Source organism: Gopherus evgoodei, chromosome 3 (genome assembly GCF_007399415.2).
Source record: "Gopherus evgoodei ecotype Sinaloan lineage chromosome 3, rGopEvg1_v1.p, whole genome shotgun sequence".
In the NCBI taxonomy this organism is placed as follows: Eukaryota; Metazoa; Chordata; order Testudines; family Testudinidae; genus Gopherus; species Gopherus evgoodei.
The window spans coordinates 219,930,239-219,945,701 of record NC_044324.1 but is presented as its reverse complement, the minus strand read 5'-3'; the positions used below and the strand labels follow the sequence as shown (position 1 = coordinate 219,945,701).

General features: G+C 61.5%; 1 protein-coding gene across 3 annotated transcripts in view; it reads right to left on the bottom strand.

The window, feature by feature from the left end:
- The window catches only part of KIZ (kizuna centrosomal protein), a 103,047-nt gene extending 88,651 nt beyond the window's left edge, over positions 1–14,396 (bottom strand). For all 3 annotated transcript variants that reach the window (XM_030558123.1, XM_030558126.1, XM_030558125.1), the window contains exon 1: positions 14,222–14,396. In XM_030558123.1, coding sequence (XP_030413983.1) covers positions 14,222–14,373 — 152 coding nt within the window. In that variant the 5' untranslated portion in view covers positions 14,374–14,396. The remainder of the gene's footprint in view (positions 1–14,221) is intronic.
- Between the last annotated feature and the right edge of the window lie 1,067 nt (positions 14,397–15,463).

Sequence of the window (15,463 nt, the reverse complement as noted above, 5' to 3'; positions counted from 1 at the left end):
GCTCAGCCCCCAGTTGCTATAATGAAGATGGTTACCAGCCGTTCTGTACCATCTACTGGGAATGACCAGGAGCCATTCCTATTTTCACCCAGGCACCCCTGGCCAGCCTCACCTAAAGCCAGCCAGGAGCACTCACGGATTGATAAGAAGGACGGTTACCAGTCCTACTGCACCGTCTGCCACCGGGGAGGGGAGAGGAGCGGATACTTCTCTTCACTGCTGCAGCATTGCGTCTACCAGCAGCATTCAGTAGACATAGGGTGACACTGAAAGAAGTCAAGAAACGATTTCTTTCCCTTTTCGTTCATGTGGGGAGGGGGAGTAAATTGATGAGCTATTCCCTGAACCACGCCGGACAATGTGTTTGAACCTACAGGTACTGGGAGCTCAGCCAAGAATGCAAATACTTTTCAGAGACTGCTGGGGACTGTGGGATAGCTGGAGTCCTCAGTACCCCCTCCCTCCCTCCATGAGCGAGTCTCTGGCTTCCTGTTATGCTTGTCACGCAGCACTGTGTAGCCTATAGATTTTTTTTTCAAACACTTTGGCATTTCGTCTTCTGTAACGGAGCTCTGATAGAACAGATTTGTCTCCCCATACAGCGATCAGATCCAGTATCTCCCGTACGGTCCATGCTGGTGCTCTTTTTGGATTTGGGACTGCATTGGCACCCGTGCTGATCAGAGCTCCAAGCTAGGCAAACTGGAAATGAAAATCAAAATTTCGCAGGGCTTTTCCTGTTTACCTGGCCACTGCATCCGAGTTGAAATTGCTGTCCAGAGCGGTCACAGTGGTGCACTGTGGGATACCGCCCGGAGGCCAATACCGTCGATTTGCGGCCACACTAACCCTAATCCGATATGGTAATACCGATTTTAGCGCTACTCCTCTCGTCGGGGAGGAGTACAGAAACCGATTTAAAGAGCCCTTTATATCGATATAAAGGGCCTCGTAGTGTGGACGGGTACAGCGTTAAATCGGTTTAATGCTGCTAAAATCGGTTTAAACGCGTAGTGTAGACCAGGCCTCATACAGTGTTGTAAGAACAAGTACCTAGAAGATCTTGAGGTGCTTGCATACAACAGCAATGAGTGCCATAGAAGTATAATAGATCGATTTGTTTTACAGTTGCCTATTCTGTCATCCTGATATTAACTAATCAGTGTTTCACAACCAAAGTAGCATCCAAACTTACTAGTTTAGGGCTGCTTGGGGGAGCCAGTTCAGGGAGCATTAAAGTGGAGGACACAAGGCTGCACTGACCTCCAACTGAAAAACTAATATCTTCTGATGCCTCAAAATTGCAATCTTCTCATACTGTTCTAAAATAAGGCAAAGAACCTTAAATTAGGCAAGAAATTGGATTAAATTTCAAGATGAAAAGAATGATTTCTTCAGAAGTATGAAAGTTAACACTCTCAGAGAGAACAGTTTAGACTTGAGAGAGGCAATGAATTGCTGGGACAGTATGACTGTTCTACTTCTCAATTCCAGAAAAGTTGTTATTGTCAAAATCTCCTTTAGCAAACTGTCCTTCTGCCTGCATGCGTGAACTGGGACAGCTATAGCAAAGCCTGTGCTACAATGGTGCATGAAAATATCTGTTAAAATGGAAAGATAATTAGTAGGTCTATAGTTTTGAAATCCTGTTGTAGAGAGCAATTAAATATTTTCCCATATACTAAGTACAGCACTTAGCTATATAAGTTATTTACTTGATTTTTCACACCTCTCATATAAGAAGATTCTGATTCTCACCCAACAGTCATGCAAAATTATTTAAATGTTGAGTAATCACAACCTGCTCAGATCTGTACATAACATGGAAGACAGTCCATCCTCCAATGATCTCACTGTCTTAGACACCAAGGGCTTGAGTCTCCACCACCTTGCACCTAGTGTAGCAAGTAACATCTGTGCACAGTGACTTACACAAATGGTAACATTTTATATCAAGTTATCATAGGTTGACATTACTATACAAGGTGCAGCAGGGTCTAGGACAATGAGGACCAGACAATATAGTCCAAAATATAATCTCATACATTCAACAATAATATACACTCTTGTACACAGGGAGAGAAGGGGAGGGAGGGCAGGAATCTTCATGCAATTGGTGGATTTTTATTGTATGTTCAAGTCTTAGCGGCTTATTCTTAAAATGTCTCACTAGAAGAGTGTGATTTCAAGAGGGATTTAAAGGAGGAGAAGGGAAGTCACTTGGAACTCCTTTCTTCTTCAGCAAAAATAAGAGGGGAGGACAGAAATATAACCAAGCTGCAGACCCCTTTCATGCACATATCTTCTTAATACTGTCCCAATATTATGTTTGAACATAACCAACCACTTAAGGGAAGAATGTAAACAACTACAGGATGATGCAACGCTGTCAGGCGATTTAGATGCAATGTTAACATTCTTTGTTAACTCATAGATACAGGGTAAAATTTTCAAAAGCACCTGTTGGGACTTAGGTTCTTAAATCACTGAGGTGCTTTTGAGACTTTTAGCCTTAATCTAGTGAGAAAAATCCTCAGATTCTAAACATTTTTTTAAAGTGCCAGTTAATCACTACAAAATTTTGAAATGACCAGTGTTCACATAGGACCCACCTAAAGGCAATTAACAGAAGCCTTTGCAGCACTGGCGTTATTATCATTGATAATACTAGTGCAAACACAAAAGTAAACAAACATGCTAATTTAATTTCCTTTAGCCATGGGGAGAAAGGGAGGGAAAGAGTATGTGCCAACTGGAGAAGGCCGCCTGGATATTACTCTTTTTAGACATCTTGTTAAAGCAAAACTAGATAGAGCTGTTCAGACATATTCTGAGTCTGGCCAAGATATACTTGGCACAGGACCTGGAGTGGAGACAGAAGTGACATTATGCCACCTTTCTGTTCCTGATCCTGGGGAGGGGGTCACTTAAAGTTGCCTTAAATTACAGCAGCTGGTGACAGCATCTTAAAGGTGGGTGGTTTCAATGGCACAGGATCACCAGCATAACATTTTCCAGCGACATTCTCTGTAGCAGGCATGGGGTCAGGGAGAGAATGTAAGAAGCAGATGGCACAGAGCCAGTTCTCCCGGCTTTATGCCACCCGGGGTTTCCCCTATGCAAGAGGAATCACCACCTGGCTTTGAGCCAGCTTTCCATCCTTCTTTTCCCTTCCAGAGCGATGCTAAGAGGAAGGCACTTGGCCAAGTACTTGGTCCATGGCTTTTAATCTTTACATCAATATTGTACTAGAAACAATAGATGTGAAAAATGTAAAGTTGTTAACAGTATTTTTTTAAGGCTATGATATTCTAGCTACAAGTAAATACTGTCACTTAGGTATCAGGGGCTAGCTGTGTTAGTCTGGATCTGTAAAAAGCAACAAAGAGTCCTGTGGCACCTTACAGACTCACAGATGTATTGGAGCATGAGCTTTCGTGGGTTGCGTCTGATGAAGTGGGTATTCACCCAGGAAAGCTTATGCTCCAATACGTCTGTCAGTCTATAAGGTGTCACAGGACTCTTTGTTGCTTTTTACTGTCACTTAGGTTTTGCATTACCACCAAGATCTTGGACAGGTGGATTTTTTAAATCCAGAAACACTTTCTAATTGAAGCAAATTATATCCAGTCTCACTATCCTGCTTTCATGAACATCTACACCAGGAGTCTAAAACATGCAGCCTGCTGAGTTATTTGCTGCGGCCTGCCAAGTTCCCTGTCCCCCCAGAGTTATTTCCTGTGGCTGCCAAGCTCCCTCCGCCCCCACCCAGCACGCCACATCCCCGCTCCTCTGCCTACCTCCAGGTGCTTCCTGCTGCCAAACAGATGTTTGGCGGCACAGTGCTTTCCAGGAGGGAATCGGAGAGTGGGGAGCCACGCTCTGGGAAAAGGTAGAGAAGAGGCAGGGTAGGGATGGGATTTGGGGAAGGGGTGGGAAGAGGTGGGGCCTCATGGAAGGGGTGGAGTGGGGGTGGGACTGGGGGTAGAGGGGGCTTTTGTATCTTTATATGAAAAGGTGTCAGTGGTATGATCCTCGAGCCAATGTACTAGTCCTCATGTGGCCCTTGTGGAGATTTGAGTTTGAGATCCCTGATCTACACTGTGCTTAAAAAATCTACTCAACTAGACAGACTTAAAAGGTTCTTCTAAACTATTCATATATGGACATGTACCTATTTCCTAGAACTGGAAGGGACCCTGAAAGGTCATTGAGTCCAGCCCCCTGCCTTCACTAGCAGGACCAACTACTGAATCCCTACATGGCCCCCTCAAGGACTGAACTCACAACCCTGGGTTTAGTAGGCCAATGCTCAAACCACTGAGCTATCCCTCCCCCCCGGAGTCAGATTTTTAAAGGCTCCCCTTCCAGGCTTTGTAACCTGGTGCATGGGGACACAGCACCACTCAGGCTTGGCCCAGCCATCCCTCTGTCATGCCGGATGGCAGCTGGGCCAAATTTGAATGAGGTATTCAGGTGCGTAAAAATGCAGATAGGTGCTTTTGACAATCCCAGTAAACACCTATTTGAAACCTCCATCTTGCAGTGTCCAGTTATGCCCACTGGACGCTGCAAGCTTATATGAGTTAATTTAACAAAGAAATCGATATGTACCAGGCTTGTTATCCCAAGGGGATTCTCTGACACACTTCAAACAGAACACACTGCTTCAGGTAGAACAAATAGGTTTATTAACTATAAAGACAGATTTTAAGTGATTAGAAGTCAAAGCACAACAAGTCTGATTTGGTCAAATGAAATAAAAGCAAAATGCATTCAAAGCTGATCTTAATACTTTCAACAAACTTAGATGCTTGTCACCACAGGCTGGCTGGCTGCCCTTCAGCCAGGCTCTCCCCTTTGATCAGCACTTCAGTCGCTTGGTGTGGTGTCTGTAGATGGAGGTGGGAGAGAGAGAGGAAGAGCCTGGCAAACATCTCTCCCTTTTATCATGTTCTTTCTTCCCTCTTGGCTTTGCCCCCCCTCAGAGTCAGGTGAGCATTTCCTCATCACAGTCCCAAACGGACCAAAGGAAGGGGGTGACTCACTCGAGAGTCCAAAAGCATCCTTTGTTCCTGTGAGGCTGGGATGGGTTTGTCCCATACTTGCCTTGATGAGGTGTGAACTGCCCCTCTGCTCTTAGAGTTTTTGCCTGAGCTTATTTTAAGCCATGAAGATACATTTTCAGACTCAATTATATATATGAAAGTACAACCTATAACTGTAACATTACTGTAACAACAACAATCACTATAACATCACTATAACAACCATGCTCAGTGCCTCATGAGCCTTCCGAAGACACCCAACATGACAAACTTTGCATTGGATACCACACAATCATTTTACAAGGATGAATATGCGGGTGTTGGGTGTTCCCCCGAGGTACAGAGCATCACAGTGGGTCACAAAAAGACAAAAATGCAGTTGGTGGATTGCCTTAGTAAGAAGTTTGGGAACTTCTGGCATAGACAGCAACAATAGAAACTTCTCAACAGTGCTCCACCAATGTGACTCTGTGCTCTCAAGGGACCTTTTTTGTTCAGACTCTGATCTCTCTTTTAAAAATTGCCAAAACCACCTGCTAATTAATGTCAATTGTAGTGGTGTTTTCTGCAATGCACACACTTATCCAGTAGGTAACAGACTATCAATTCATTTCACACAGCTTGAGGTATTACTAAAGGCCAAACTTTTTTTAAAAATTACTAGCTATTTGGGGTGCCTCAACCAGACATACCTTAAAGAATCCTGATTTTCAGCACCTCCTGAAAATCATGCCCCTTTAAAGTGTCTCATGCTGTGACTCAAAAACAGAGGGCACCTAAAATCCCTAGTATTTTTTTTTAATTTAGGCTGTGATTATAATTTGTTACAGAAACATGCATATATGTGGCCCTTTAAGCATGTATGTCCTCAAAGTGTTGGTTTCTATTTTTGTTTGTTTGTTTAAAAGTGGTGTATCATTTTGAAAATAGGGCCAAGTCAAAGTGCCACTTCACTTGAAAAGCTCAGAATATCAGCAACAGATCAGCAGCTGTTATAGATATTATTCACAATACCAGCCTACACATCACAAAAGTGGGGTGTTAAAGAAGCTAAATAATTAGGAAGTTTAACAATCTGTATACATACTTCACACTCAACAGCAAATATATAACTGCCAAAATGAAATGATAAAACAAAATGAAGTGGCAGAAGTATCATCCTCTGAGACATTTAAAGCGACTTAGGCCAAAATGTAGTTGTGTTTAAAACTTTGTTTTGGACCTAATAATAGAAGTGATTTAATGATTTTTTCCCCCCAATTTTTCAAAATGAGGTCTTTTTAAGTATGCATTTCGATGTTCTCTTGTTGCATGTGCAACAAACACTGTGGCGCTGTGCTAGGTTACCAAATGCAGGAACATTACTTAGTGCAGTAGCCATCAGACTTTTGTGTAGACTAACTCAGAGTAGGGTGACCAGATGTCCCAATTTTACAGGGACAGTCCCGATTTTGGGGTCTTTTTCTTATATAGGCTCCTATTACCCCCCACCCCCACCCCCGTCCCGATTTTTCACACTTGCTGTCTGGTCACCCTAACTCAGAGATCCCTTCTTAGGCCCTGGCTCGGAAACTTGCTTGGTGTCTATGCAGTATCCAGCTAACTTCTGTGAGGCTCTACACTACCAAAGGAGTCCACTCACACAGAACAAGCTGCCAAGGCCAAAGACACCACCCACCTGAACTCTCAGTCCCAATTCTGCACTTTCCACCGAATAACCAGTTCTTGGTTACATCAAGACATGACATTGGGACAGTATTAAGGCAACATGAACATTAAGTGGTTTTACAACAGCAGCTTGGTTATGACCCATTTAGTCTCTAGGTTGCTTATTTCCTTTCCCTGGACTTCCTATTTATTAGGGCCAGCACTAAGGTGAGGGGGTGGAGTAGTGTAGGAGGAGGGAAGTCAGATGGATAAGAGGAGCTACAGGACTACAAGAGTGCGTGAGACAAATAAAGGCTGAAGGTGGGGAGGCTAACAGGGTACACGGGGAAGGACGGACAGAGAGGGAGTTGGGTGGGGGGGGTCAAACAGAACAGCAAAAACGTGCAATTGATGGTGACAGAGGAACAGGCAGAAAGGGGGCCTGGGGAAGGAAGGACAGACAACAGGGGCATAGGAAGATGGGGCAGGCAGAGAGGGGGGCTGGGGAAGGACAGACAGACAGACAGCGGTGACACAGGAAGACAGGCAGGCGGAGAGGGGGCTGGGGACGAACAGATGGACAGCGAAGGCACAGGAAGATAGGGCAGGCGGAGAGGGGGCTGGGGAAGGATGGACGGACGGGCAGCGGGGGCACAGGAAGACAGGCAGACGGAGAGGGGGCTGGGGAAGGACAGATGGAAAGATAGCGGGGGCACAGGAAGACGGGCAGGCGGAGAAGGGGCTGGGGAAGGACGGACGGACGGACAGCGGGGGCACAGGAAGATGGGGCAGGTAGAGAAGGGCCTGGGGAAGGACGGACAGACAGCGGGGGCCCAGGAAGACGGGCAGGCGGAGAGAGGGCTGGGGAAGGACGGACTGACAGAGGGGGCCAAGGAAAACGGGGCTGGAGAAGGACGGAAAGACGGATTGACAGCGGGGGCCCAGGAAGACGGGGCTGGGAAAAGAAGGACAGACAGCGGGGGCCCAGGAAGACGGCGCTGGGGAAGGACGGACAGACGGACTGACAGCGGGGGCCGAGTAAGACGGGGCTGGGGAAGGACGGACAGCGGGGGCTCAGGAAGACGGGGCGGAGAAGGACGGAAAGATGGATTGACAGCGGGGGCCCAGGAAGACGGGGCTGGGAAAAGAAGGACAGACAGCGGGGGCCCAGGAAGACGGCGCTGGGGAAGGACGGACAGACGGACTGACAGCGGGGGCCCAGAAAGACGGGGCTGGGGAAGGACGGACAGCGGGGGCCCAGGCAGACGGGGCTGGGGACGGGGGGAAGGACGGAAGGAAAGTGGGGGCCCAGGAAGACGGGCTGGGGATGGACGGACAGCGGGGGCCCAGGAAGACGGGGCTGGGGACGGGGGGAAGGACGGAAGGAAAGTGGGGGCCCAGGAAGACGGGCTGGGGATGGACGGACGGCGGGGGCCCAGGAAGACGGGGCTGGGGACGGGGGGAAGGACGGACGGAAAGTGGGGGCCCAGGAAGACGGGCTGGGGATGGACGGACGGCGGGGGCCCAGGAAGACGGGGCTGGACGGACGGACGGACGGCGGGGGCCCAGGAAGACGGGGCTGGGGACGGACGGACGGACGGACGGCGGGGGCCCAGGAAGACGGGGCTGGGGACGGACGGACGGACGGACGCCGGGGGCCCAGGAAGACGGGGCTGGGGACGGACGGACGGACGGACGCCGGGGGCCCAGGAAGACGGGGCTGGGGACGGACGGACGGACGGACGGACGCCGGGGGCCCAGGAAGGCGGGGCTGGGGACGGACGGACGGACGGACGCCGGGGGCCCAGGAAGGCGGGGCTGGGGACGGACGGACGGACGCCGGGGGCCCAGGAAGGCGGGGCTGGGGACGGACGGACGGACGGACGCCAGGGGCCCAGGAAGGCGGGGCTGGGGACGGACGGACGGACGGACGCCGGGGGCCCAGGAAGGCGGGGCTGGGGACGGACGGACGGACGGACGGACGCCGGGGGCCCAGGAAGGCGGGGCTGGGGACGGACGGACGGACGGACGGACGCCGGGGGCCCAGGAAGGCGGGGCTGGGGACGGACGGACGGACGGACGGACGCCGGGGGCCCAGGAAGGCGGGGCTGGGGACGGACGGACGGACGCCGGGGGCCCAGGAAGGCGGGGCTGGGGACGGACGGACGGACGCCGGGGGCCCAGGAAGGCGGGGCTGGGGACGGACGGACGGACGGACGGACGGCGGGGGCCCAGGAAGGCGGGGCTGGGGACGGACGGACGGACGGACGGCGGGGGCCCAGGAAGGCGGGGCTGGGGACGGACGGACGGACGGACGGACGGCGGGGGCCCAGGAAGGCGGGGCTGGGGACGGACGGACGGACGGACGGACGGCGGGGGCCCAGGAAGGCGGGGCTGGGGACGGACGGACGGACGGACGGACGGCGGGGCCCCGGACGGCGGGGCTGGGGACGGACGGACGGACGGACGGACGGCGGGGGCCCAGGAAGGCGGGGCTGGGGACGGACGGACGGACGGACGGCGGGGGCCCAGGAAGGCGGGGCTGGGGACGGACGGACGGACGGACGGACGGCGGGGGCCCAGGAAGGCGGGGCTGGGGACGGACGGACGGACGGACGGACGGACGGCGGGGGCCCAGGAAGGCGGGGCTGGGGACGGACGGACGGACGGACGGACGGCGGGGGCCCAGGAAGGCGGGGCTGGGGACGGACGGACGGACGGACGGACGGACGGCGGGGGCCCAGGAAGGCGGGGCTGGGGACGGACGGACGGACGGACGGACGGCGGGGGCCCAGGAAGGCGGGGCTGGGGACGGACGGACGGACGGACGGACGGCGGGGGCCCAGGAAGGCGGGGCTGGGGACGGACGGACGGACGGACGGACGGCGGGGGCCCAGGAAGGCGGGGCTGGGGACGGACGGACGGACGGACGGACGGCGGGGGCCCAGGAAGGCGGGGCTGGGGACGGACGGACGGACGGACGGACGGCGGGGGCCCAGGAAGGCGGGGCTGGGGACGGACGGACGGACGGACGGACGGCGGGGGCCCAGGAAGGCGGGGCTGGGGACGGACCGGACGGACGGCGGGGGCCCAGGAAGGCGGGCTGGGACGGACGGACGGACGGACGGACGGCGGGGGCCCAGGAAGGCGGGGCTGGGGACGGACGGACGGACGGACGGACGGCGGGGGCCCAGGAAGGCGGGGCTGGGGACGGACGGACGGACGGCGGGGGCCCAGGAAGGCGGGGCTGGGGACGGACGGACGGACGGCGGGGGCCCAGGAAGGCGGGGCTGGGGACGGACGGACGGACGGCGGGGGCCCAGGAGGGCGGGGCTGGGGACGGACGGACGGACGGCGGGGGCCCAGGAAGGCGGGGCTGGGGACGGACGGACGGACGGACGGACGGCGGGGGCCCAGGAAGGCGGGGCTGGGGACGGACGGACGGACGGACGGACGGCGGGGGCCCAGGAAGGCGGGCTGGGGACGGACGGACGGACGGACGGACGGCGGGGGCCCAGGAAGGCGGGGCTGGGGACGGACGGACGGACGGCGGGGGCCCAGGAAGGCGGGGCTGGGGACGGACGGACGGACGGACGGACGGCGGGGGCCCAGGAAGGCGGGGCTGGGGACGGACGGACGGACGGCGGGGGCCCAGGAAGGCGGGGCTGGGGACGGACGGACGGACGGACGACGGCGGGGGCCCAGGAAGGCGGGGCGGGGGACGGACGGACGGACGGACGGACGGCGGGGGCCCAGGAAGGCGGGGCTGGGGACGGACGGACGGACGGCGGGGGCCCAGGAAGGCGGGGCTGGGGACGGACGGACGGACGGACGGACGGACGGCGGGGGCCCAGGAAGGCGGGGCTGGGGACGGACGGACGGACGGACGGCGGGGGCCCAGGAAGGCGGGGCTGGGGACGGACGGACGGACGGACGGACGGCGGGGGCCCGGGAAGGCGGGGCTGGGGACGGACGGACGGACGGACGGACGGCGGGGGCCCAGGAAGGCGGGGCTGGGGACGGACGGACGGACGGAGGAACGGCGGGGGCCCAGGAAGGCGGGGCTGGGGACGGACGGACGGACGGACGGACGCCGGGGGCCCAGGAAGGCGGGGCTGGGGACGGACGGACGGACGGACGGACGCCGGGGGCCCAGGAAGGCGGGGCCTGGGGAAGGACGGACGGACGGACGCCTGGGGCCCAGTAAGGCGGGGCTGGGGGACGGACGGACGGACGCCGGGGGCCCAGGAAGGCGGGGCTGGGGACGGACGGACGGACGCCGGGTGCCCAGGAAGGCGGGGCTGGGGACGGACGGACGGACCCGGGGGCCCAGGAAGGCGGGGCTGTGGGAAGACGGACGGACGGACGCCGGGGGCCCAGGAAGGCGGGGGCTGGGGACGGACGGACGGACGGACGCCGGGGCCCAGGAGGGCGGGGCGGGGGACGGACGGACGGACGGACGCCGGGGCCCAGGAGGGCGGGGCGGGGGACGGACGGACGGACGGACGCCGGGGCCCAGGAGGGCGGGGGCGGGGGACGGACGGACGGACGGACGCCGGGGGCCCAGGAGGGCGGGGCGGGGGACGGACGGACGGACGGACGCCGGGGGCCCAGGAGGGCGGGGCGGGGGACGGACGGACGGACGGACGCCGGGGGCCCAGGAGGGCGGGGCGGGGGAAGGACGGACGGACGGACGGCGGGGGCCCAGGAGGGCGGGGCGGGGGAAGGACGGACGGACGGACGGCGGGGGCCCAGGAGGGCGGGGCGGGGGAAGGACGGACGGACGGACGGCGGGGGCCCAGGAGGGCGGGGCGGGGGAAGGACGGACGGACGGACGGCGGGGGCCCAGGAGAGCGGGGCGGGGGAAGGACGGACGGACAGACGGCGGGGGCCCAGGAGGGCGGGGGCTGGGGCCGGACGGCCGGGGCCCAGGAGGGCGGGGGCTGGGGCCGGGGCCCAGGAGGGCGGGGGCTGGGGCCGGACGGCCGGACGGCCGGGGCCCAGGAGGGCGGGGGCTGGGGCCGGGGCCCAGGAGGGCGGGGGCTGGGGCCGTGGCCCAGGAGGGCGGGGGCTGGGGCCGGACGGCCGGGGCCCAGGAGGGCGGGGGCTGGGGCCGGACGGCCGGACGGCCGGGGCCCAGGAGGGCGGGGGCTGGGGCCGGACGGCAGGAGGGCGGGGCTGGGGCCGGACGGCCGGGGCCCAGGAGGGCGGGGGCTGGGGCCGGACGGCCGGGGCCCAGGAGGGCGGGGGCTGGGGAGGGACGGACGGCCGGAGCCCAGGAGGGCGGGGGCTGGGGAGGGACGGACGGCCGGACGGCCGGGGCCCAGGAGGGCGGGGGCTGGGGAGGGACGGACGGCCAGGGCCCAGGAGGGCGGGGGCTGGGGAGGGACAGACGGACGGCGGGGGCCCAGGAAGACGGGGCTGGGGACGGACAGACGGACGGCGGGGGCCCAGGAAGACGGGGCTGGGGAAGGACGGACGGCGGGGGCCCAGGAAGGCGGGGCTGGGGAAGGACGGACGGACGGCGGGGGCCCAGGAAGGCGGGGGCCCAGGAAGGCGGGGCTGGGGAAGGACGGACGGACGGACGGCGGGGGCCCAGGAAGGCGGGGCGGGGGAAGGCCGGACGGACGGACGGCGGGGGCCCAGGAAGGCGGGGCTGGGGAAGGCCGGACGGACGGCGGGGGCCCAGGAAGGCGGGGCGGGGGAAGGCCGGACGGACGGACGGACGGCGGGGGCCCAGGAAGACGGGGCGGGGGAAGGCCGGACGGACGGACGGACGGCGGGGGCCCAGGAAGGCGGGGCGGGGGAAGGACGGACGGACGGCGGGGCCCAGGAAGGCGGGGCGGGGGAAGGACGGACGGACGGACGGACGGCGGGGGCCCAGGAAGGCGGGGCGGGGGAAGGACGGACGGACGGACGGACGGCGGGGGCCCAGGAAGGCGGGGCGGGGGAAGGACGGACGGACGGACGGACGGCGGGGGCCCAGGAAGGCGGGGCGGGGGAAGGACGGACGGACGGCGGGGGCCCAGGAGGGCGGGGCTGGGGACGGACGGACGGACGGCGGGGGCCCAGGAGGGCGGGGCTGGGGACGGACGGACGGACGGCGGGGGCCCAGGAGGGCGGGGCTGGGGACGGACGGACGGACGGCGGGGGCCCAGGAGGGCGGGGCTGGGGAAGGACGGACGGACGGCGGGGGCCCAGGAGGGCGGGGCTGGGGACGGACGGACGGACGGCGGGGGCCCAGGAGGGCGGGGCTGGGGACGGACGGACGGACGGCGGGGGCCCAGGAGGGCGGGGCTGGGGACGGACGGACGGACGGCGGGGGCCCAGGAGGGCGGGGCTGGGGACGGACGGACGGACGGCGGGGGCCCAGGAAAGCGGGGCTGGGGACGGACGGACGGACGGACGGCGGGGGCCCAGGAAGGCGGGGCTGGGGAAGGACGGACGGACGGCGGGGGCCCAGGAGGGCGGGGCTGGGGACGGACGGACGGACGGCGGGGGCCCAGGAAGGCGGGGCGGGGGAAGGACGGACGGACGGCGGGGGCCCAGGAAGGCGGGGCGGGGGAAGGACGGACGGGGCCGAAGGCGGGGACGGACGGCCGGACGGCCGGGGCCCAGGAGGGCGGGGGCGGGGGACGGACGGACGGCGGGGGCCCAGGAGGGCGGGGCTGGACACGGACGGACGGACGGACGGCGGGGGCCCAGGAGGGCGGGGCGGGGGAAGGACGGACGGGGCCGAAGGCGGGGACGGACGGCCGGACGGCCGGGGCCCAGGAGGGCGGGGGCGGGGGACGGACGGACGGACGGCGGGGGCCCAGGAGGGCGGGGGCGGGGGACGGACGGACGGACGGGGCCCAGGAAGGCGGGGCGGGGTGGGGGACGGACGGACGGACAGCGGGGCCCAGGAAGGCGGGGCGGGGCGGGGGACGGACGGACGGACGGCGGGGCCCAGGAAGGCGGGGCGGGGCGGGGGACGGACGGACGGACGGCGGGGCCCAGGAAGGCGGGGCCGGGGACGGACGGACGGACGGCGGGGCCCAGGAAGACGGGGCTGGGGACGGACGGACGGGGCCCAGGAAGAGGGGGCTGGGGACGGACGGACGGACGGACGGGGTCCAGGAAGGCGGGGCGGGGCGGGGGACGGACGGACGGACGGCGGGGCCCAGGAAGGCGGGGCGGGGGACGGACGGACGGACGGCGGGGCCCAGGAGGGCGGGGCGGGGCGGGGCGGGGGACGGACGGATGGACGGACGGCGGGGCCCAGGAAGGCGGGGCGGGGGACGGACGGATGGACGGCGGGGCCCAGGAGGGCGGGCGCGCTGAGGAGACGGGCCGCGCAGGGCCGGACAGACCCGAGGGGGACGCACGGGGCAGACAGGGAAGCTCACAGGGACCCACGGACAAGGGGACTACGGGGCAGGGACGAGCCCCAGCGCCTGGCGGGCGGGCTCGGCTCCCGCCGGGCCGGGGCGGCGCTAAGCGAAGGGCGGGGCCCGGAGGAGTCGGCGCCGACCCCGGCTCCTCACCTGTCCCGGAGCCGCAGCTGGAGGCTACCCAGGATCGCGCAGGAGCCGCCGGGCTGAGGGCGCCGGGACCCCCCCGCGGCGCCGAGCCCGGGCGCCCCGCACATGCCGCCCTGTTTACACCGGTGTCCTAAGCGACGGCTCCCAGCATGCATCGCGGCCCAGCGGACCCCGGAAGAGCTGGGCGGGCAGAGGAGCCTCGCTCTCAGTCCCGACCGCGGCCCAGGCCCCGCCCCCGGTGTCGTTCTCCCTCCATCCCCTAGTGGACCGCACGGCGGGCAGGGCAGCCCAGGCCCCGCCCCTCGCGTGTCTATAAGCCCCGCCCCCACGTCCCTTGCTGGGGGGGGGGCAGTTCCCCCCCCCCCCAGGCCACTGTCAGACATTAGTCACCTGGCTCCTGCCCTCTGTGGCCTCTGGCTGCTAGCAGCTGCCCCCAGGGCTGGAAGAAAGGAAGGTTGTGCCCCCGGCCACCCAGCATTGTTGCCCCTCACTGTGTCCTTATGGCTCTTCCATGTACAGCTGCCCCAAGGGCCTGTTTCGGGGCATTAATCTGTGCCTTAGAATTAGGTCCCAGAATCTCAGTTTCCCTCTAAAAAAAATTATGATTTTAAACCTCTTGGTGGTGGCGGAGTAGGGTGACCAGATCTCCTGATTTTATAGAGACGGTCCCTGATATTTGGGGATTTTTCTTATATAGACTCCTATTACTCTCTGTCCTGATTTTTCATACTTGCTGTCTGATCACCCTATTGGGGAGTTAAGCTTGAAAACATGAGCGGAGTGTTGCTGAGGTAGTAACATTTGCCTCAGTCTGCAGACAGCTTGGTAGCAGACCTAGGCGGTCGCCTAGGGCACCAGGATTTGGAGGGGCAGCATTTTGCCATCCTCGGCGGCAATTCTGCGGCGCGTCCTTCACTCGCTCCGGGATCTGCCGCTGAAGTGCCCCAAAGACCGGGAGTGCGGAAGGACTCCCCCCCCCCCGCTGCAGAATTGCCGCCAACGACTGGGGGCACGGAAGGACCCCCGCCTAGGGCGCCAAAAACCCTGGTGCTGCTTCTGTAGCAGAGCTCCCTGGAGGTGGCTTGCCTCAGTAACCCCTCTCCGTGCCCTGTGGACTATGGTTCTTTGCTCACAGATTTTGGCTTGTGTTTTTTTTCATGCTGCCGTATAAACCAGTCATTTTGCTGCAGCCGTTCATTCAACGTTTTGCCTTTAGTGCCTGCCTGCAGCTGCCTCTTGCTCCCC